The 24,327-nt window shown below is 52.3% G+C and overlaps 2 protein-coding genes and 1 long non-coding RNA gene across 3 annotated transcripts in view; all 3 read right to left on the bottom strand.

The window, feature by feature from the left end:
* LOC147336347 (uncharacterized) overlaps positions 1 to 24,327 on the bottom strand; it is a 397,968-nt gene that overhangs the window by 260,680 nt on the left and 112,961 nt on the right. The window lies entirely within an intron of this gene.
* Positions 13,910 to 14,779, bottom strand: LOC147336360 (uncharacterized). The gene has a single exon (XM_086287078.1). It carries the CDS (start codon positions 14,777 to 14,779, stop codon positions 13,910 to 13,912), a length of 870 nt encoding a protein of 289 aa, XP_086143204.1.
* LOC147336359 (uncharacterized) lies at positions 21,588 to 22,329 on the bottom strand. Its single transcript, XM_086287080.1, has 2 exons — positions 22,062 to 22,329; positions 21,588 to 21,973 (listed from the first exon to the last, which is right to left on the bottom strand). The coding sequence occupies exons 1-2, from the start codon at positions 22,327 to 22,329 to the stop codon at positions 21,588 to 21,590; spliced, it is 654 nt and encodes a 217-aa protein (XP_086143206.1).

Raw genomic sequence — 24,327 nt, 5'->3', positions numbered from 1 at the left:
GCTAGACTGGCTGGCGCTCTCGAGGAGCGACGTTCAGATTGTCGTGATCGACGCGAGCTTGGAGGAAGGCGCGCTTCTCGACTTGGATCTCGTCAGCACAACGTACGGATCTAGGTTTGACGTGAAACCGGGATTGACCTCTAGCGCATTGGCAGAGCTAATGCTCGCCAGGGGTATTCACGCCGAACTGCTCGCAGGACTGACGCCCAGGCAGACCTCCGCGGAAAACACGTTACGGACGCTGGGACGTGTGGTGTCCCGACACGGTGCGTTTTTAGATCTGACCAACGTGCGCGTCCCATTCGAAAAGCGCTGCTGCGATACGCTCAATCCCCAGATATGGCGAGCCGAAGGGTATTCCGACGAGCACGAGCTCATCGTCGACGTGTCGGACGTTAGGCGTCTGCAACTGTCGGGCCTCTATGTCTTCGACGAGCTGAGCAGACGCTCGAACAATCGAGGCGGCATAATAGTATCTCTGCCGTCTTCTGCGTACGAACTGGGACCCGATTGCGTAGAACCGCCGAATCCGACAAACAGATACAACGCACGCTCGGCGAACGCGTTGATGTACAGCGAACAAGAACTCTCTGTGCTCGCACTAGACATGGCCAGATGGGGTGTCTCTCGGTATGGCTTAGGCTACCTCGACTATACGTTCGCTAGGGCTAGTAGCGTGCCGCTGTTCACCGTGCTGGCCAACGCGGTCGAGGTAGCCGCCACCCGTTTCAGGACGTTACACTACCGCTACACGAGGAACCTCGCGTTTGGCGACGGGGGGTTTTCGTCCGTAGAAGTCAACGGCGTGTACAAGCTAGAGGCAGGAATGTTTTTTAGACGCGTATCGGACAAAAGTCCTCGAGTGAAAAGCTTCGTGTCGATGCCCGGTGTGCCCGAGTTGGAATTCGGGCTGTCTTCCGATATGAACGTAGGCTCCACTTTGCCTATCAGCAAACTCGCAATGGCCAGCGCCGCACGAGAAATGAGCTACATACCGTACGGGGCAAAGACGGTCCTTGTGAATCGGAGCGGAGTTGTCGTGTTTGTGGACACAGACAGGGATGTCATATGTTACCACGTTCCACCACCGACAACACCGGGGGCAGCGCTTCGAACGTTGCCCTTTGGCGTCGCCGTCAAACACGCGGAGCGCAATCTACTGGGCGTCGGGTGCGTTCAAAGCGTACCCGGCGACCGTCGGCACACTAGGCTCGCGGTGACATTGCCCGCGCGGACCGAAACGGAGAAAGAGACGCTACTTGAAAACATACGGCTTATACGCCGATCGATGAGCGAGCCCGTTTTGTCGCTCGAAGACACGATGTGGTTGTCTCACGCGGCCGACATTGAACAGCAGCGCAGCTCTGTCGAGTCAAAGCGAGAGGCTGGTGCGGTGGCGGAAACGCACGCGATTTCCCTCGTCCTTCAATGTCTGCAGCGCTCCAGCTCGTGCCTCGCGCTGGCTAACGTGGTCGAGAACGGTTGGCCTCAAGGTGGAACCGGGTACCCCGTAGACGTTCGGGGGTTTGAGGTGGAAGCGGGAGTGGTGCTAAAAATGATCGTCGTCGCGAACCACGGAGCGCTCACAGTTACTTTGTCCTGCGACCTGAAGCCGTTCGCCTTCGGTTCTCACGACACCAGGGTAAACAGACAAGCGAGCGGATACTACCGACGCGAACGCAGACCGTTGCTCGATCGGGTCGCATCCGAGATCGGAAAGATACAATCGATCAACACACGCGTTTCACGCGTCATTACAGAAGGGTTGTGTCACAATGAGACGTGTGGCGATGATGCCGGATCTCGTGGGGGTTATGCGATGTGGGCGAAGGACTGTGTTTCTGCAACGGAACGGCTCGCCGCTGAGGCGAACGCCACGGTGGTGGCCTTTGGTAAAGTTTCGTACGAGGCTGAGGCGCGCTTACGAAGCAACGTGCCTCGTGTGGCTGCCGCCAAGAGTCGCGTCGCAGCACTCTCTTTGGTTGCTACTGTACTGGCTTTATTAATCAACGTGGTGTGCATCGTGATGCTATATTGTGTGTACTCGGGCCCTCGATCCAGAGAACACCGATATAGAAAATTACAATGACGGCGAACGATGCAATCGCCTTACTATGCTTCTGCGCGCTGGTGCGCGTTTGCTGCAGCGGCACCGACGGAATCGCACCCAACGCCACAACCGATGCTCACACAACTACGGATGAGGAGGAGCACAGGGTCGTATTGACTCCCGCTCAGTGGAAGATACGAAGAAGCGACCCGCCTATATACGTAACGTACAACTTCGATTTGGGTCCGGCGGATCTCTCAAAGTCGCGAATCGCACACCCTTCGTGTGCACAGATCGCATGCGAAGGACTTGTCGAATATCACACGGGATGCAACTCGTTGTGTTTGAGTGGAACCTGGAATCAGGTCGACGCGCTTCTCCGGACCGCGCTCCTCGGATACGACCGCGCGGTAGAGTCCTTGGACGCCAGTTACAATGACCTAGCCGCGATACTGGATACTCACATCGTGAACAGGATGCCGGATCACACGGCCGAGTCGCGAACGCACGCCGCCGTAGGCTCGCAGCAGTACAACTCACCGAGAATCATAGATGTCTTGGAATATTACAGGGCCGCGATACAAGGAGGCCTGAGCGAGATCGCCAAAGTTCTACCTGCAAAGCAAACCGACACGGCGTCGCGTTTCAGCAACAACAGTACTCGCCTGTCACACATGTTGGAAACGTGGAAGATCGGAGTGTACACGCTTTCCACGCAGCTGACCACCATGGTCACAATCATCCAAGCGGCCGAACGGCGGCTGATACTGTGCGCCGAAGGCGTAGTGCGATCGGATATGACCGGCTGTGAGCCGAACCTGAGCGTAAAGTTTCACACGGACACTCCGGTGGCGAGCAAATCGGTGTCTGCGTCCAAACTGACTTTGGTCACACACCGGGAAACCTGGGAGCCTTTGTCGTTATCCAGGTGGTACATGTCGTTCGTTGACACCTCGCAAAACAACAGAGTGTGTTGGTTGACTAGTTCCGTGATTACGGACGGCAGCAAAAACTACAAAATGCCTTACTGCGATTCGAGGGGATTGTGCGACCCGTTGCAACTTGACGAGACCACGATCCCCTCGTGTGAGGTCTCTGTCGCCGGTACGCTAGATTTGCTGTGTCCGATACAATGCGGAGCACGTTGCAACGGACCGGTGTGTTACGATACGCACACGGAGACGTACAGTCTTCTTACATCCCAGGAAACGTCAGCCTCCGAGCACGGCTTCAGTCGCACCGCAAAGCCCAGATTGCTCACCCGAGCGCACTCCCTTTCGAACGCAGACCTACGCCAGACCCTCGCCTACATCCACGACATAACAGTGGACACGTCGAGTCTGTGGCAGCGAGCTCAGGATGTGCACGGTCTTATCGAAGACACAAAAACTCAAAGCCTCAAGTATATGGACAAAGTGGACCGAGCTATGCGGTCTCACTGCGAACAGCTGACAGTCGATTACCAGCAGTCCTTCGCACGTCTGAACGTTATGGCTTCTCTATCTGTCGCATTGTCAATTCTGACATGTCCGTTGTTGATTCTCATTTGCACAAGAATGAGGTCCTCGGTCGAACTTACCATCACGAGACGCAGGGATATCGCGGAATTCCCGCTGCTGTAACGTGCACACGTATGCGCGTGCACGACTATTGCTTCACACCCACCCAGCACTCTATATATTAGCCTCGCATACCGTTGGACGAATGAATCACAATCTCACGACCAGCGAGGGTTACCATGGCAAGCGTTGTGCTGAACACACTGGCGGTTGTGCTGTTTCTCGACCTCACGCTGTGTCGAGGCTCGCCCTTGGAATCACGTAGACCTTCGGCCAACGTAACGGCTAACACCCTCGAGTCCGTTGTTTCTGGAAAAGAGGAGCTCGCGCTGACAACAGCGGTCACGTCCCGGGCTGCAAGCGCTGGCGACGAGGAGCTCGCGCTGACAACAGCGGTCACGTCCCGGCCTGCCAGCGCTGGCGACGAGGAGCTCGCGCTGACTACAGCGGTCACGTCCCGGCCTGCCAGCGCTGGCGACGAGGAGCTCGCGCTGACTACAGCGGTCACGTCCCGGCCTGCCAGCGCTGGCGACGAGGAGGTCGCGACCATCGATTACGGACAGCCAACTCAGGCGAGAGACAATGCTACATGGGTACGGCTGGCGTGTCCTACCGACAACGCGGACCATTTCGCGACTACTTCTTGGTATACATGCTCGAACAACGATGTGTTTCGAGGGATCTATCGCATTGACAACGGCGGAAACCTGGCTACATATTCCACACGTCATTCGCTAGCGGGGAAGTACAATATCACAAATAGCACTGCTTTCAGTGTAACTGAGCGTGAGGCGTGCTCACAGGACCGGGTCTATGTGTGTCGACGCTGGGCGAAGGTCGGCTGGCAGAACCAATGTTGGCTCTTTAAAATAAAGAACTGTACTGTGGAAATGTCCCCATCCTCCCCGTGCCGGTGCACGTCGCCGAGGTCTACTGTAACAACGATTGAATCTAGCAACAAGTCGCCTTCTTTCACAGCTTGTGGTCTGGCGTGGTTAATGTCCATTACCACCTTAATTATCAACATGTAACGCGACGCACACTCTGTCTCTGTTACACTGTACGCCACTGGCAATATTGTATTGTGGACAACCCGTGGTGTCGCCAAACCGACCGTCCCGCGGCCCAGGCGCACAACAGCCAAATTCACATTAGCGGGCACCATCTACCTACCAAGTCGCCTTCCTCCGTGGACGATACACTGTGTTATCATCGCCAATATTAACTATTAACATGTAACCCATACTATACTCTCAACATCAATGCCCGTTGCGCGCAGCTAGAACACATTGTCTCCGGACACGCCATGTCGTCAAGAAAAACAACCGCTCCGCGACCCAGGACAGCCAAAGGTACATCGGCCGCCACGGCACCGGTCGATAAGCCCTCACCGACGCCGGCGAGCCAGGCGAAAGGAGCCACGCGAGGCAGAGCTGGACAACTTCCAGCTCCCCTCATCCCCGAAAGGCTTGCGTATGTCTACGACCAGGCGCTTATGAAGGAGCACTACAACAAGCTGTTGCAGATCTCCAAGGCTCACCGTATGAAGTTCGAACCCGTCACGAACGAGCGCGGTTACCAAACCGCCAATTTAGTAACCCTCATATGCAGGTTACTCGAGAAGCGCCACGGCGCGGATGAATGCGAAGACGCCGTGAAAGCCTGTCTGCCTATACGAGAACATCATGTGGCGCTCCTAACGCACACCATGTTCGTGACCATGGTCGGAACTATAGTGGCCAGAGCCTTGGAGCAAGCCAGCGTCGGCGTCGCAGACAGTCCCTGGTCGGATCTACTGGCCGACAGATACTACGTGAGAGACCTACTGATTCACGACTCCAGTAAGACGAGCGGCATAGAATCCGCCGCCTACTCGGGTATCATGGCGTACTTTATGGAGGCGGAAGCGGGTTGCGACCAGCATGCCCACGTCGACGAAAAAACGGTTCTCACCAAAATGGCGAACCAGGGATTCTATCACCACTACGCTCGCAATCCTCATCACCCAGAGCACAAAGGCGGCGCGGAAATGAACGAGCCGGCTGTCATAGAGGCCGTCGTGGACGGGTTGGCCTGTATACTGGAAAGGGGAAAGCAAGAGGATCTCAACACTGCTGTAGATTGGCTCGGTAGGTACAAAACCATCCGTTTTCCCTGTGAGAGCAACCGCACGTTCGCAGGGTGCGTGCTCAACGCTCTCAAACAGTACATCACCGATACCGACTTCAAGCTGTTGATGGACTTTCGCCGCGCCGTCCACGCTCTAACGGGCACATATGTAGCCTGGGCGCCTATTACCATGGATAGGGCTATACCGTCGTGCTGCCCAGACGTGAAATCCCTCGCAAGAGGCCTTCGTAAGCTTGCAGTGTGAGCCGGTGAACAGCAAAAAAAAAACGATAAAGGCCATGTGATTGTAACCAATGTGTCGTCCCACACGATTTGGGAGGTTTTGTTTGTTTGTTTTTTTTTATTTTTACGCGATCTTGTTGTTGAGTGCAACCTACGATATTATTTTTTTTTATTTTCTTTCATTGTGCCCATCAAGGCTGTATGTTCATTTCTGTTTTCTTCTATTACGCCTTCAAGGCTGTATAATCATTTGAGATGTGAAGGTTTTTACGCGATCTTGTTGTTGAGTGTAACCCACGATATTGTTTTCCAAAACACAAAATCACCGAGTTCTGTTTTCTTCTATTACGCCTTCAAGGCTGTATAATCATTTGAGATGTGAAGGTTTTTACGCGATCTTGTTGTTGAGTGTAACCCACGATATTGTTTTCCAAAACACAAAATCACCGAGTCGCGGACTCGGGAACATGACACACGATGTGTTGGCTGTGTTGTGTGCCATTGTTGCTTTACTCTTGTCACCCTACATGTTTTCCAGTTGTACAGTGTGCAAGTTATGCAGTGAATAAAAAGTCTCATCGCTTCATCTATTTCCATTGTGTGTTGATCTTTTTTTTTAGTGTCTACAAGCTCAATTGGTTTATTTTGATTCAAATGCGGGAACATGACACACGATGTGTTGGCTGTGTTGTGTGTCATTGTTGCTTTACTCTTGTCACCCTACATGTTTTCCAGTTGTACAGTGTGCAAGTTATGCAGTGAATAAAAAGTCTCATCGCTTCATATATTTCCATTGTGTGTTGATCTTTTTTTTTTAGTGTCTACAAGCTCAATTGGTTTATTTTGATTCAAATGCGTCAAAGGCTCTTGCGTGTGGACACTCGGGTCTCAGCCACCGCCTGTGTATGTATGCAATATCGGAGGTCACTAGCGGTGTGTAAAAAAAAACAACAAAGTGGTGTTAGCTGTTTTCTGGATACCGATGCCATCACCGGCATCGACATCACGGCTCCAGCGATCGGAGGTCCTCATTTCTAGACTGACAGCAACACGCTACTAAACAGATTTTGGTATCTCAGCGTTGTAAGCACGACAAGGTCTCTAAGTACTAGTTGTTTGGTCAGCGGTTAGGCTGAGTCACACGCAGTGCTTGGCGAGAGTGGTGCGACTATGGCAATCGCGACTGTGCATCAACTGGAAAGGGAAATCCCAGGCCTGGAGTTTCAAACGGAACCCCTTGTGTCACAACCAACGTTCGGCCCAACGTTGTTCGCCTGCGCATTCCACAAAGACACGTTTGGCCTCGGCTGGGACGAACGAGGGTTGTCCGCGCAGGAGATTGCCCAGAAACGGGCCGGAGAGCGCGCGTACGCTGCCAACGCTCCACATGCGCCTCGCGTTCAAATAATACAAGGGGAACCCGTTGTGGTAACGCACACGGATAGTAACCGGTGGTACAACAATCCATCGGAGGAACAGATACTGGCGGACGGTGCCATAATGACACCGGTGCCCCACAGCTACGACACGTACAAATGTAATGACTGTGATGTGATTCTCGCAGGATACAAGAGTGGCGCAGTGAATTTGGAAGAGCACATATGGAAGGGGTCCGCTCGGTGTCGATACATTAAAGCTAAATTCAGAGGTCGAGAGAACCACTTGATCGACTTGCACGGAGGTGTGCGATTCAACAAGGGTCTCGTGGCACTGCCGCAATATCTCCTGTGCTCGAACCAGGGCTATGTCACCGTTGCCGGTCGCAGGCACTGCGTAATATGTTCGATGGCCGAAACGACCAAGTATACCTTTGGGAACGGACATTTCTTAAATTGCAGCACCCTGGCCGAGATGATGACCCGAAAGGCTAAAACTTTAGCTCTCGATGCATCCGGCACCGACGGCCCCGTGTTCCGTCACACGCGAACCGGGGAATTTAAACCCACGCGTGAATCTGCATCCTGGACGGACTGCGTGTTCCAGGCGGACCCCGCCAATATGCGTCACGTATCGGGCACCGTGGAAGATCGCCAGTGCGACGCGTGCGGCATACGAGTAAAGGACTTTGTTGAAAACGACACGCTGCTAGGCGAGCACATCTACCATGTGTACAACGAGAGCGGTTTTTGTCCTTACATCGAGGATAGATTCCGAGGGAAGTGGGCCAACCTACGTCTCATCCTAGGCTACGAGCGTTACAGGAGAGGCCAGATCGCGTTCCCTGAGGCACTGGCTAAGAACAGCTACGGTTTCGTCGAACTAAACGGCCGTTATCGCTGTGTCATTTGTGCAGCGACCGCTGACTACGGGGCACACTACACCTCGAACCAACAACATAGGATTAATTGCAATGAGATCAAGGATTGCGTACTGATGAAGCTGCGTTATTGTAAACTGACCATGTAGAGCTAAATCAAATGTTGTGTATTTTGTATATATATATATATATATATATATATCTGTGATTAAACACGGTGTTGTATATCCACTTGTGTGTGTACGTGTTATGTGTTCCTGAACTTTGTTCATTCGACATTTCATGGACTTTGTGGACACGAAAGGCAGTGGTAAACATAACAATGCAAGTCGAACCAGTTAGTTGCTGGTATAACGCGTACAGGTGGTGGGTAGCACAAAGAAAAAAAAAAAGAACAACAGCGTGGCAGATTGCTTACGATTCCTTTTTATTTCAAGATACACAAAAACACATTTATGGTTGGTGTAGGTACACAGTGATGTAGCTACTGTAGGATTTTTGATTTAACACTGCAAATATGCATCGATATAAGGTTACACACATGTGAATTACCACCAGCCCTTAAAATGCAATAAACACAGGACGGATGTCGTGTAGTTGACCCTCCAAGTCGTAGCTTTGCGCGTAAACCAGAGGACCGACCTGAGGTCCGTCGGACGCGGGACTTTCTAGACACTCTTCAGCATCGTAGACCCTCTGTGCGCATTGTGATAGTGTGTACATAGGCAGTTCGACCCACGCCGGATCGTTGCGATCGAGTACAGAGGCTCTGTAGTTTACATTCAGCAGTCCTTTGGTCCCCAGTACATTCCCGGCAATGTAGAAGTGATCAGAATCCCTATTAGCAGACGTGAGGTAAAAGCCTGTTATGTTACCGAGCCGCTCCTTGTCTGTCTCGGCCAAATTGCTAGCGATGCTACACGCCGTGGCCAGCGTGAGAACCGGACACAGTCGAGGCTCCATGGCAGACGATCGTCCGTGTTCGTTAGACCTGTACTTGTAGACGTTACCGTCTATTGTGATGTCTGAGGACGTCAGATCGTTTGCGCTGTAGCTTACGCTTTTGCGAGTGCCACGCATTGCGTCTGCGGCTTGTGTGTCAGGCGGGGTAGGTACGACGGCAACTTCGTCGACGTACAGCATGTCCACTATCAATTTGTCGCCCTGGACCCAAGCGTACCATGACAAGCGAGTCTCCTGAGATCCGTTAGCTGTAAATGCGTTGTCGAACGCAAAGTCCATGCCAAAGTAAAGCTCCGGACACTCGCCGCCGACGTGAACGTCACCGCCGTACCAACTCGACTCTAGTTTGACAGACCCAGAGTACACCCCGGTGCACTGTATTGTTTTAGCTAAACCCAGCCCGCCTAGACTGTCGAGCGTCGGCTCTGCTGTGAAGGGGGTTGCCACGATGGGTCTCGGCGATGGCGCGGGGCTACGGGGGACCTTGATGTTTTGGGGTTCTACGATAAGGGCTCCGACTTGCCATTGCTGCTGACTCGTGCCCCGTGGTAGCGGGCCGTTGCATGTGGTAGTCAGAGTTTCTCTGTCAAACACACATGGGAATGTCTCAGCCCAGTCGGACTCGTTGTACCGGCCGCAGTCATCGGTTGTCATGTGCACAAAGCTGTTGTCGGCGTCGTAGTCTCCAACGACCAGAGCTCTCATGGTCCATCTACAGCTTCTGCGACGCGAAGGCTTTTTCCGGCCAGGTACATGTTTCGGTCGAACACCCCTGCGCAGCTCCGGTGAACCGATAGTGACCTTACGCACACTTGGGTGCTTTTGCAGAGTATCGACTAGGGCATCTTGTAAGGGGCCCCGGATCGCTACGCTTGCATATGCCGCTGAAAGGGCGATGATCAGAACTGCCGCTGCAAATCCAGCATGTGCCATTGTCGCTTGCTTGCTTGCTTGTGTTCGCCGAAAGTTATAAGCACGCAGCCTAATAAACTTTCGGCCCAGGTCGGCCAACGTTTGTCTGCAAGTCGGTAGGCTTTTGGGGCCAGGTTGGCCAACGTTTGAGCGTGAGAGCACACACTGCTGGCAGTCCGGCTCCTTGTTGAGTGTGAGGCAAATGTAAAATGTAATTAATCTTTGTGTCATATCAATGGGCCCAAACGGCTAACATTCTAACGCCGTGTATGTCGCGAGACAGATTGCAGAATAAAACTCAAAAGAACACGACTCCTTTGTGTATTGTTGTTTGTGTGTGTTTATTTGACATAACAACCAGTTGATTATACAGCATATCGTACAACATGCATTCACAGGTTCATTTCCACGACGCGTGGGTGCGGTGGTAGAAGAACTGCAAATAACTAACTACACGTACTACAACAGTGTACGATGATCTGCACTGTTTACGCATTAGGGCGAAGCCACAGTAGTAGTCTGTGCGCACAGACCATATGCACAACAGAATAGAGAGACATGGCCGTAAAGTCGCTTTGTTTTCTACTGAAAACCTCCGGTGTTCATCGCGCGGCGTCGAACAATGGCCGAGTCATGAGGACTCCGCAGGACGACTGGCATGACGACGTGATATGTCCGACCGTGAGTTTACGCGGTGGCTGTAACAACTTGGCTATGGGGACCATCCATTTCAAGCACGTCGCGTCCCAGATCATGGACGGCGTTTCCTCGCGGCCCAAGGTTGGAGACGTGTGTGTGAGGTTCATGCCGGTCACACCCGGGGACGGGCGGCACTGCGGTATCGTGGACCTGTACAACAGTAACGTCGCGGAACCCAGCAGCGTGATGGCAAAAAGGTTGATGAGCGGGTACGTCGGTATGGAAGAGCTGTACATTCCCGCTATGCCGATACACTTGCTGGTGTCAGAATGGAACAAATCGTTGGGTCGCTTCCACGAAATGATCAGATGCGACGACGCTTCCCGCTCAGCTCGCTCTCTGGAAATCCGCAGAGCTGCGGTGATGCGTAACGTGATGAGCATGGCATACAAAAACGTTCCGGTGTCAAGCGAACACCTTTGGTTTGCAATACACTGTATTGTAGCTAGGCCGCATTTGGTGAAAGAGGTGCTACAGCTGGTAGGTTCGATCGGATCCGTCCTCGGCGATATGTGTCACACGGGCGAGGTTCAGGCTACGACCGTGCCCCGCGACAAGGGCGCTCCGTCGGCTGTAAAATTGTACCTGGTGGCCAAATCGTCTTCTTCTTCGGGGAAGCGCGTTCTCCTAGAAGACCACGCGGGTGTCACCCTCGCTCTCGTGTGGGCAGTAGACGAGGACGAACTCCTTTGCGATTACCTTCGAAATAGCGGACGATGCTACTACGTGCACATCGGGACCGAACACGGCCATACCTTCCGATGCAACGGATCTTGCGTGTGGCGTTACTCAGATCACGTAGGATTCCAGACGATGGTCGCTGTAGCTGATACTGCGGTATCCCGCTGCCAGGACTCTGAGTTATCCGGCAACACAGCAGATTCCGCTAGACTCTTAAGGCATGCCTGTTGATTGCGGTCAACGCGGTATTAATTCACGGTGATAACGCCGCCAAAAAAAAAAAAAAACGTACATTGCGAGAACGACCATGCTTCCCAGAGCGCATTTGCCCGATCAGGAGTTAGTGCTATCTGTCGTACTGAATAAAAACATGACGACTTCGGCCATTCATCCGTTATACCTCCCTCCCGTGGTGTGTTGGATAAATAACACGCACGAACAGGTCCGCTTTTGGAAGCTGAAGTTGTACATGGCCTTACGGTTACTTTCGACATGTCTTATTCTTATCACTACAGTGGCCCACGCTCTGCGTTTGTACAGTTGGGAGTCGCTGAGCGGAGTAGCTGCCATCTGGTCGCTATCGGTGTGCACGACCCTGATTTGGGGTTTGTACATCGGTGCCACGTGCGCCTCGAGACGAACCGACTACGACCACAGTAAAGGCCGCTTGTATCCCGATTTCGGCGTATCTAAGACATCTTCGTTTGCACTGTGCTTTCAATTGATGGTGGCTTACATGTGCACGTGGCTGCATTCGAGGACCCGCCACGAAGGCGAATCTACTCCCGCAGACGCAGCGGAGTCACACCTGTACGCGTGGACGATCGGCGTGTTTGTGTGGATTAACGCGGTTGGCTTCGTCCGGCTGTTTAGGCACATATAACGTGCGTTACGCACAGAAACGACAAGAGAGCACGACAATGGGAGTTAAGGTAAAAATGCAAATGTGCGCCATCGGATTATGCAGCCTGCATGCCTTGTGGACATTGGCAACCGCTCCAGCATTGGACGACTGGTACTACGGATATAGGATACTATTTCTTTTGGCGGAACTGAAAGCCGTGTGGTCCTACTGCACCGTGGAACTCAAGGTGCTAAGCGAGACGCTCAGGCAATTGCAGTACTCTGCCGTAGCGACGACGGGCAACGCGGAGGTGTTAGCACTTTGCAGAGAAGCTCGTGCATTGCACACCACTTTCGACGACCGACGTGAGCACGACGCATTTGGTAGACAAAAGGAGATACCGATAATAAATCGACACCAGCACAATCAGGCCCCTGTCGGTTGGGCTATCCTATCGCTGCTCCTACTGCTTTACAATACGGCTCATCTGGCGTTTAATCCAGTGACAGATTCATCCGCCCTGTTGTTCGGGATCCCAGCGATTGCTATGTACGTGGTGCTCATCAGATTCACGCAGATAGTACTACTACTACAATGAAACCGCCCGGATAACGTGTGATCTGAAGCCTGCGCTCACGAGGACCGCGGAGCAGCTCTTGGATTACACTACATTAACTCTGCGGGCCCCTGGTGTGGGCGTCGAGTACTTTTTCTGCGAGTACGTGCTTACAGATCGCCGTCCGGCACCATGGCCAGTGGCATTCGAAAGTGCAACAAGGAGACCCTGTTGGATTTGGTAGCATTAACTCTGCGTGCCCTGGTATTGGCGAATACTATGCTGTGGTTCGGTAAGTGCTATCTGTACGTACGTGCGTTCAGAGCGACACCAGCGTCATGACCGGTGACGCGCAGAAAGGCAGGTGGCGCCTGGGCATCTCTTCCCCCTACCGCAACTGCGGCGTATTCACTGGACTACGATGCAGGCCCACCGTATTGGACGACAACGACAAAACCGTACCCTGGGACCTAAATCCCTGGTATTCTAAGACCCCGAAAGACAAAGTGCGATTACACCGCCGGGGTTTCGCGACGCAACCGCCGACATCTCGATGGTTACAAGCGTTACACACAGAGGACACAAAAGGCCGTCGAGGGGATCTGCGGAGCAGCAGTAGCAGCAGCGGCAGAGAACCCTCGGAGGATTCCGAACTCGGCGGGCCAAAGAGCACAATCGAAGAGGATACCCCAGGCGACTCGGAGCGCCGAGAACCCCCAGAGCAAACGGTGGTGACAAAGGACAGGTCTGTGGAACACCGCCTGAAACAGAAATTGAAAAGCCATCGCAAAACCCTACAAGCTGATCGGCTGTCTCACGGCCATCCTTATCGACTCGACCCAACTTACGTCAAGAAGTACTCGCACAGTTCAAATGACTTGCCACGCTAAGTGGATGGTGTATCTCGCAATGTGAATAAAGTACACTCAACACATGTGGGTTGTTTTCATGTCGTTTATTCTTGAGATCAACACACACACACACACACACACACACACGCACATACATTTATATTGGTACTGCACAAACGCGTTTGTCACGAAAGCCAACGGTTTACATTCAGCTGTGCGCAGAACCTCTCCCCGGTATGAATAGGACTAGTTGTGTATCCTTTACAAGCTCTAATAACTTGTCCGCAGGCAAACCCCTGGACGCTTTCCACTATGGTCAGGGCATGGCGTATCACAGTTCTCAGATATTGTTTTACGTGACCGTCGTCGATAACTGCTTCAACGTTCGTCTGGTTGAGTTCTCCGTTCGCGGCGTCCGCTGCATTCGCACGACACAGGTCTGGTACACCCTGGTAGCCACCTCCGTTGGCTACCAGGGTAAGCATCGATAGCGTGCTATTTGGCGTGTAAGGCGACATGAGCTCGAACACGTCGAACGCCTCGTCGTCCTTTATAGCGCGTAGCAACTCTTCGACGCAGTCTCCTCCGGTTTCGGTGTTCACCCGCCTAGTGGCCAGCAATCCTCCCCATATGCCCTTATTGACGTGCAGATCATACCCGGGGTCCAAGGGCGCTTCTAACTGAGCGGCCCTGTCGCGTTGGTTTGGTAGCTGAACGGTGAATCGGTCGCCTTGTTGCAATTGCTCGTGGCCCGTGTTGATCAGTTCGACTTCGTACATGTGAGGAGCGTTGAGAAACGGCCTACTGGCCATGGAACTGTTGGCGGAGCACACGGCCACATCCTTTAGAGTTTGAATGTATTCCGCGTTCAGTCCGTGTAGCGTAGGCACATATAGGTCTCCGTCGCGAACAAAGTGGAATAACCCCCCGGGCAAGTCGTTGTTTGCTGAATTGTATTTGTAACTGCCGAAAGGAACATCCTTGGAGGGGTTTTTCCTCTCAGTGAGACCGTGCGTGTAGATCCGTATAGGTCGATGTACTCGCGTGGACGACATGGCTTGCTAGCGCTTATTCGTGTACACTTCAATCTTTGAATAGCAACCTCTTAGCCAGAGTGCGATCGCAGCTGTGCGGTCGCTGTGTAAGGTTAGGCCGAGTCAATACGATTGCCACCGCAGTAAGTATTTCTAGTGCAGTCGTACTGTTGCGACACTTTGACGATCTGAGCAATTTGACCGCGAGCGTGTTCATGTCACAATCAGACAGAGGTCCAAACGACCGAGAGAACCAAGGGCACCAACGAGCAACTATGTACGTCTCCAAGTCATCTTGTGCCAACCGCTTAGGTGGTGTGTTGTTAGCCGCGAAGAGCCGGTCGGTGTGAACCGTGTTATCGGCGCCAGTGTTTCCCAGCGAGCCGGTCGAACATGTCAGGAGTATCATTTCTTCCAACGTCAGTCTGTGCCAACAATCTCCATCCATCTCGGCCTTGTGAAAAAACAAAAAAAAAACAAACCAAAAAAAAACCCCCCACACAAGCACCCTTTCAGCACGAGTAGTTCATCTCCACTCTCTTACGATACATCACCAGGTTGTCGTTATAAAAATCAACACGTCCCACCTTGTTAGCAAAGTTACAGTTTGTCATCCGTAGGTTTTCTCGGTTCACCACCCTGGTCAACACCACATACACCGAGGGTTTAATAGGCGAACTCGCAAAGTACTTAGGGGGGTGGTACAGCACCTGACCGTGAACTGTACAGCCTTGACAGTCGTATGTGTTCATGGCCAACAAACACGCCAGCGGGTGGGTGGCCACCACCCAGTTGTGACAGCGCCACTCGGAGGGACTCACTCTGTAGACCGTGCCGCTCTGTGTTCCCCTCACGTGAAACACGTTGAATCCCTCACTCGTTTTTAATTTAATGTCGACTATCACGCCCTCGGTGTCGCTGGCTTTTGCCTCGTTCGCCTGTCGCAGAGACTCTTTGGAAGGCAGAAGAGAGCTGGGCCTTCGGCCACTTGCTATTTGTATCCCGTTCGAATCCATGTGCCATATCAGCCTCACTCTACAGCCGATCCAGAGTCGATCCACGGTGAGATAATCCCTCTCCGTGGGCCGAACACCCGGGCGGTACGGCGGTAGCGAGAACAGTTTCGGCAGTGCCTGAGCGGCCTGTTTCAGAACGTCGTACCAGGCTCTTGGGCCTTCGCGCGAGGCGCCGCAACGTGTAACCTTGAGAAACCTGTCTCCGGTACGTACGTCTTTCGTGTAATGCTTGATGTACGCCGCCGTGTACTCCCTCTGCTGTTTATCCTGATGAAATACACGCAGCCTGTCCGGGTGGTACGTGGGGTCCATCGTGTCTCGTTCGCTGACAGTCGCTTGGCTAGCGAATATCCGTTTGGATTGCTCTGTCACAGTGTTGAATTGAAGATATGTCACAGCCTCGGCGTACTCGGGGTCTTGGAACTGCCTCCTGTTGACAAACAGCGGCGTGCGGTGCGCTAACAACGTCTCGAATCGGCCGTCTTCCCATATCCGTGCAGAAGAACCCACCGGCTGTAGCTGCGAAACGCTACCCGAGAAAATAACCAACGGTCCCTTTCCCGGTCCGTAAAACAACTCGATGCAACGTAACGTACGTTCCAACAGGTCCGCGGTCATCAGGCCGTATTCGTCCACCACGATAACATTGACACCGAGAAACGGAGGGGCGTCTTGCATGGGAGCCTGCTCAGAAGGCTTGGTCGACACCCTTAGTTTTTGAAACAAAGCACTGCAGGTCGCACACGATTCGGGGCTCGCTGTGACGCACGAGTGTCGTTCGTTCAGGTGTTTGTCTTCCATTAGCTTAGAGCGGTACACTTTCGTAAACTTTGCTAGTGCGACGCAGTGCAGTTCCCGGTACGTCTCGGTGAACCGCTCCAGCGACAGGTTGTTATCCAGTAGTCCTTTTCGAAATCCCATGAGCTTGTGTAACGTATACACGTCCTTGATAGAACACATTTCCCCTAGGGTTCCCGCGGCCTTGTTCGTCAGGGCGCTAACGGCCACGCTCACGTTCATCTTGTTCATCTGCGCGATCAGCAGCGAAATTGCATACGATTTGCCACACCCGGCGTCACCGCTGAGCAACGCCACTGTCAGCGCGCGTCCTCGACACATGTGCAAGCGTGTCATAGCCCTGACCCATTGTTCTTGGCAATATCTAGAAAGCGCTAACATGGCCGCGCGTCTGTTATTATCCACATCACTTTGCTCCGATTCCACGCGTTGTCTTTTCCGAGACGGCTCGCCTGCAGCGTTGCCCGCGGGTCGATTGTCGGCCATGCTATTTGTTGCGATTACGGCCACGGCGAATCGAACACCACCCGTTTGTGTACTCTGGCCGCACTTTCCTGTTGAGACTTATATGCGAGAGCTTGTTGGCTGGTAAATGCAGGGACCCGCCCTGCTTTGCCTTGGTCGTTCACCCGGCTCTTGCGTCTGAGAAAATCCGACAGCGAGTCACCTACTCTGAAGGGGTCGTCTGCGTGTTTTACACCATCCGCAGCGGGGTTGTTCACGTGAGAAGGGGCCTCTATGCCTTCGATGACCGATCGCAAGGCCCTACTACGGACGACCTGCGAGGATGACGACTGCGCGTCGAGATCGCGGCCCAATCCTGCAGTCAGAGACATGTACAACACACCTTGCTCCTTTCGAACCTTGTAAGCCCTGTCTCGCACGCGCTCGAATCGCTCAAAGGCCTTAGACACGGTGTCGCGGAACAAGACGACGTACGCCGTGTACATGGACTTGCCTGTGCACAGAGCCGCGGTTGTCACGCCGCCTTTACCTGTGCTGCTCAACACAGTCTGAAGCCCGGCTAACACTTCGACGAGCGGGGCGTGTGCCCCGTACTCAAACAGCAGCCAGGCGAATTCGTCCGCGTCTATCCTGTCCGCGGAGATGTAGTCGTTTCCGTGGGTGCGGGTTCCGGAGCGAAAACCAAAGTGTTTCGCGTACCACTGCGGGTCCGTGTGCGAGAGCATAATGTTTATATTTTCCAGCAGCACGGTGAACCCGGTGGCCAGTCTACTACCCATTCTTATCTCGTACAGTTTGTGCAAGACCCCCGCCGGAGTAACGGGCTCTCCCGGTTTGAACATGTGGTCTTCGGGAAGAGTCACCGCTAGATAATGGCTGCCTACCCAGTCCAAGCGAAGCAGGGCTTCGAGGTCCGCTTTGTTTTCGGCGTCTTCGGTAGCCGACGATGATGCCGTTTGAACTGTCGACAGTTGGACCCTAAGGGCCTCCCGTTCTTCGCACGCCTCGTCTAAAGCTTGCCTGGTTGCCGCTAGTTCCTTCTTACACAATTCAAGGTCGGCTGCCAGTCGGTGGGATTGGTGCGGCACATTGGGTCTGTTTGACGTTGACTCGGACTCGCGCGCATCTCGCTCCCGGCGTTGCGTACGCTCCAACTCCAAGGTGTTTTGAAGCTCTAGCAGTTCACGTTTCAGGCTGTTGATTACCCGCGTGTGACACCGATCGCTCTTCTCGCTCGAGTCGTCTTCCCGCTGTCCTGGCGGCCCGCATAAAGCTCGACTTCGCCTTACGGACATTCTCGGTTTCGATGTTGGTAATGGTGACGAAAGGCCTCGAAACCGACATGCGCTGCGTAAAGCTGCACAATCACAATAATAATAATAATAATAATAATAAAAATAAATCACACCCAGAGGCCTTTAGGTTTGGACATTGAGTATATCTAAAATGTATGAATCGCAAGTTGAACATTTTCGCTGGCGTAGAGTTCTATGAACAAATAGCACCAACTCCGCGAAAGTCGAGAAAGCCGTAAAGTTCATTGAAGTCTTTCATGTCAGACAGAAAAGTTGTCATAGAATCTGAAAATGTCACACACACACACACACACACACACACACACACACACACACACACTGGAACTCAGGCATAGTTCAACATTTGTCACTGTTGTAAAGTTGTAAAAAAAAACAAAAAGCACCAACATCGCCAAAGTGGAGAAAGTCATAACGTTTATTGGGGTCTTTCATGTCAGACAGACAAGTACTCGTGAAATGTGAAAATGTCACAGACACTGGAACTCAGGCATAGCAGTTGACAACATCAAGCAATATGTTCGAATTTTATCTAACACCGCGCAAAGACAAAAGGAAAGGACATTAAGATTCATCGCATTATTACTACTATTCAGCGGCACAAAAAGTCACGGTGACACATCAAATCGTTCAAAGAAGTTCTTAGTCTTGTCTTCTCGTAAAACGGCAAGTTGTTGTTCTTTTACATCAGCAGTTCCCTCTGCGTGTATCTGACAGGAATGACGATGGAGGTACAGTTGGTACACGTGTGGTCTTCCGTGTCATTTTGGGTTACCGCTCCGTATTTCTCGTCCGGGGTAACAAATGATAGACTCGCAACTCTGGTCCGTGTGACAGGAGAGTAAAGCCACCAAGGCATTCATGTGATGATAATGTGTTAACTTCAAGTCCATTGGCCTCTTGACAACGGTTCCTTTTACTCCCATCGTCTCTCCATTTTTAGTTTTTACACTCGACACACGAGCGTGCCGTTCGAGTGAGTCCCTTTCGTGCGCCGTAAAAGTCCTGTCTTTCAAATGCACCCCGTCGTACCAATCCATGTCAAGTCCGCGTATATGCACGGAGTCTGTAGAGAGGGCTCTTTTGCAACTATGTGCGCGTTGTAATGTACGAAACCCCTCCCTGGGACTCGAGAATCACAAACGTAGCTGTCGCTTGTATCATTTTTGCCTAACTCTCATCACCACTGATAATCATCATGACAATCAATGTGTGACACAGACTCCCCGGCACTGTTAATTTTTAGACTTCTGCCATTTTCTGGGTAAGACACGCGCTTTGCACCGAGATACGCTCGGTGCACGTGTGTATCTAATACGCGGTGTTTTCCCCATGTTATGTCCACCATCTAAGGTGCTCTGTCCTGGGTTGCTGCATGTATCCTCTCTTGAAGAAACATTGTTTCCACGTGCTCTATCGCTCGCCACTGTGTGATGCATGTCTGCTGCATGTCTGCTGGTAGTTAAAAGACAAAGTGTAAGAGACACCTTGTCCTGTACGACCGCTCCACATGATATTATACGTTTCTTGCCTCAGCGTCACCAGGATAATAAACCCTGACCATTCTGCCCAGCTGTTGTGCATGTCCACTGAGGGGGGGTTAGAGGCAAGCGGATATTATCGTGCTGGGAAAGGTGAGCTACTGTAGGCGCACACGCTGAACATCTCGTGAGTTGGTCCGATGTGCAAAACAAAAAAAAAAACATATTGGTAGAATGATTATATTATGGGCCGTTCATATGTGATAACGTTCCTTTTCACCGCTTGTTTGCAGCATAAACAGAAACGAGAGTCGCAAGTTGGAGTGCCTGCACGCACAGCCAATCCGTAAACCACCCCCACCTACCCCTACCCCTACAACTACCCGATGGTTAAACAGAATACATAAAACCGAACCCCTGCTTCTATGTTCACCGGCATTCGAACAAGTCACACCGTCACCCAAGACGTAGGAACTTTGCAGAGGATAGCAACATAATACAAATACACCGAGATGAACCCGACCGCCCAGCTAGTGCTCTTGGACGGTGCGCAATCGTCTGCGACTTCTACCGCAAAACGGCAGGTCTACTTGGACACGTTTGCAGAGTTCGCCAAGACGGTCGAGCCATTTACTTTAACATTCAAGGTCATGATGTCTAACATGTCTCTGTATAGACACTCGCTGAGTGCTACGGGGAACAACAGCTGGTGTCTGGCTATGCTCCGTCACGTGCACGAACACCCCGTCGACCACGCCGATTACGTCAAGGATTTGTATGTCACCGCCAGGACAATAGCAAGGTTTGTGGACAAGTTACACGAGGCTTCGGGCGATCCCAAATGCGCAGGCCACGACAACAATGTGGGCTTGTCCGAGGACGATTACGAAATGTGGTTCACTCTTGAAATGGACCACGACTTCACGGTGAGAGTCAAGGTCGAGCCTACTGCTAAGTGTCCCAGCGAGACCGCTCGCGTCTTGAGACGAGGCGTTGTGGACATCGACCCGGTCTGGAATATCATGGCGGAGGTAACGGGCTATATCTGCCTATACGCTCTGGGCGCAGAGCTAATGGCCTCCGATTCGGCCGACAATGCTGAGAATCAAGCTGCCTCCCGGAGCACGGGCGCCGCAGGCGACCCGGCCATCGCCGAGCCCGACGACACCAACGCATTGCAGCTGAACCAAGCTGCCTCTCAGAGCACCGTTACTGCTGACAAGCCAGCCGTCGTCGCTGAACCCGACGACATCAACGTATTGCAGCTGAGGAATCGCAAAGTCCTCAGAACGCCCGCTGAACCCGACGACATCAACGTATTGCAGCTGAGGAATCGCAAAGTCCTCAGAACGCCGGCTAAAGCGAGACGCGGCGCTCTGCATTAACCTCCTCTCTAGCATAACCTTGTTCACCGAGCGTACAAACAACCCACATACAATGTTGCAGTCTTTGTTTATTGTCAACAATAAAACAATCATGAACAGAAGCATGCAGCATTAGTCCCTTCTTCTGTGTACGTTGTGTTAGTGTGTACATTCAGTCAACATACCGTGGGATGTAAGGGCGGCCTCTGCCGGCCGTGCACCATATCAGCATACCCGGGGACTGTACCAAGGTTTGCGCCGAGGTACTCGTTGGTATCATGTATCAAAATAAAGACGCTGCACAGAAATGTATAATGGTGTTTTTGTTTATTGTGAAATACAGGTAATCACACATCACTCTTTATACACAGTCATAATGTTAAACCTCATGTCTACACAACCGAAGCCCCCACTGAGGGAATAGACACAATCTCCAACAAGCTATAAGGGTCGTCGGTGAAGATGCCAAAGACGTCCAGGTTGTACACGGCCAGAATCAGCGAGATGCTGGCCTTGGTGTCGTCGGGTACCGTGGGGCATCCAAAGAGGTATCTGAGTGCACGCACCTTCCCCGCGGTGGTTTTATATATGTGATATAGCATATATTGTTCATCGGGTAAGATCAGCCGTTCCTCAACCATGATCTCGACTGCGTCGTCAACAGTCGTGATTTTGTCCAGGAAGCTACCTTCTCTGACTGCACGCCGGAAGCTCGGCAACGTCGAGCCGATCATGCGCTCTGCAGCGTCGGTTAACTTCAATTGTGTCAGTTTTCGTTCTGCGGAGATATACACATGAGTATACGAGCAAAAAAAAAAAAAAGTGTTTTGTCGGACACGATGGTACTTTGAAAAGAAGTACAGTACCTGTCTTCCCCCTTGGTCCCCGTTCCGCCAAGTCCTGGTACAGGCGGGGATCAATGTGACCGACCAATGACAGTAACACTTTGGCTCGGACCTCATCCTCCATGCAGTATTCGACTAGGGCTTGGAGGCGATGCACGTAGTTTGGTATATCCGTCATATCTGGTGTGTCTGGGAGCTCCCTCGTGTATCTTTCGAAAATACTTTCGGTTAGGTAAACGCACCGCTCTGCAATGTCATGTTGCCACGACTTCAGTCGTTCCACAGCCATAACGGTACCTTATGTGGCGATAGGAGTGTTTATACGTGAGTGGTAATGGGATGACTATATCAATAGCTGTTCTCGATTACTCGTACAACTTTAGGACAGCTTTATCCGACAATGAAAGGGGTTATAACCAGATCCACACAGTGGCCGACCTAGACGCAGGAGCCAGCCGACCTGCAGTTCCAAAACTCCCGACCTGCAGTTCCAAAGCCCCCGACCTGCAGTTCCAAAGCCCCCGACCTGCAGTTCCAAAGCCCCCGACCTGCAGTTCCAACGTTCCCGACCTGTAGTTCCAACGTTCCCGACCTGCAGTTCCAACGCTCCCGACCTGCAGTTCCAAAGCCCCCGACCTGCAGTTCCAACGTTCCCGACCTGTAGTTCCAACGTTCCCGACCTGCAGTTCCAAAGCTCCCGACCTGCAGTTCCAAAGCCCCCGACCTGCAGTTCCAAAGCCCCCGACCTGCAGTTCCAAAGCCCCCGACCTGCAGTTCCAACGTTCCCGACCTGCAGTTCCAACGCTCCCGACCTGCAGTTCCAAAGCCCCCGACCTGCAGTTCCAACGTTCCCGACCTGTAGTTCCAACGTTCCCGACCTGCAGTTCCAAAGCCCCCGACCTGCAGTTCCAACGTTCCCGACCTGTAGTTCCAACGTTCCCGACCTGCAGTTCCAAAGCTCCCGACCTGCAGTTCCAAAGCTCCCGACCTGCAGCACGGAGCAGCCGACATAGCCACGAGAGTGTCCAACTGACAACTGCTCTCCCATAAGTACACCGCGCAATAATAGAGCAAACCTAGCATTCTAAAGCGTATCCACATTTGGGTTGGTAGCAATGAGCGTGGACAAACTGCAAGCGCACAGGCACAGCATCATCGACAGTTGCTGCTTTGAACCTGTAATATACAAGGAGTTCATTCGTCGTTACCCGGACACCGAGCTATCCAGGTCCCTCGAGACCACGGACCCCGTAACGCGAATCCGGGTACTTGTGGATTACTGTCTTGACAACGATGAGCGTGCCGAGGCGTTGCTTAGTATACTACAGACTCACTGCATGCATTTGTATGCCTTGCTAGAAGCATAGGACCCCGCATGTAATAACATAGCAAACCTAGCATTCTAAAGCGTATCCACATTCGGGTTGATGACAATGAGCGTGTACAAACTGCAATCGTACAGGCACGACATCATCGAAGGTTGCTGGTGCTATGAACCTGTAATATACAAGGAGTTCTTTTATCGTTACCCGGACACCGAGCTATTCATGGCCCTCGAGACCCCGAACGCCATGAGGCGAATCCGGACACTCGTGGACTACTGTCTGGACAACGATGAGCACGCCGAGGCGTTGCTTCGTATAGTACGGACTCACTGCAAGCATTTATACGCCTGGCTAGAAGAAAACGGCCCGAAAGGCCCCCTAGGTACCATTGACAAACGCACAACTTAAAGAAACTGGAGACGGTCTGTTGGTGTCGTATGTGTTTCATTTTGTATCATGTCGTCTTACGTTTTATTTTTGTTTTGTTTTGTTTTTCACTAGAGCGAACCAAAACCACTCACACCTTGACCCCTGCAGCGATGCTTGCCTTGGGGTGGAAAGGGAAGGGACTCAACGGCGCCGAACTAATGGAGGACATGGAACTACACCAGTTGTTATCCAGAGTCACCACAATCCAGGACGCCGTTGAGGACATGTGGGCAGAAGGCGTGATCCTGACCGAGGAATACGAAGAGCTTGTTCTCGCAACCAAGATGTCGTGTCAGGAAAACACAATTCGCAAGATGCTTAGTGATCCAGACATACCAGTTGCTACAAAGCACAGTATTGGCCTGATACTCATGTCACATAACATGCACATATACGGACTGACGGACGAATGGAAAGGCTATAAAGTGTTTCGAGCTACAGACTCGTAGACTGCGCACCGTAACCAGTGAAATGTATATGTGTCGCTCCCGATGTTATTGTGAATGTGAATGTTGGCAACAGCAAATAAAATC

The sequence above is a fragment of the Aulonocara sp. 'chitande type north' Nkhata Bay genome, linkage group LG3 (assembly GCF_057382095.1).
Source record: "Aulonocara sp. 'chitande type north' Nkhata Bay isolate Kocher_YH1m ecotype deep benthic linkage group LG3, A_spYH_male_GT1.1, whole genome shotgun sequence".
NCBI classification, from domain to species: domain Eukaryota; kingdom Metazoa; phylum Chordata; class Actinopteri; order Cichliformes; family Cichlidae; genus Aulonocara; species Aulonocara sp. 'chitande type north' Nkhata Bay.
Note: the sequence above shows the minus strand (reverse complement) of the source record. Positions and strands in the feature narration are given on the sequence as shown.

Coding starts and splice junctions, on each gene's coding strand:
- LOC147336359 (XM_086287080.1), bottom strand. CDS start 22,329: ATGGCTGTGGAACGACTGAAGTCGTGGCAACATGACATTGCAGAGCGG. Junction 21,974..22,061: donor GGGACCAAGGGGGAAGACAG/GTACTGTACTTC, acceptor ATATCTCCGCAG/AACGAAAACTGACACAATTG.
- LOC147336360 (XM_086287078.1), bottom strand. CDS start 14,779: ATGTCGTCCACGCGAGTACATCGACCTATACGGATCTACACGCACGGT.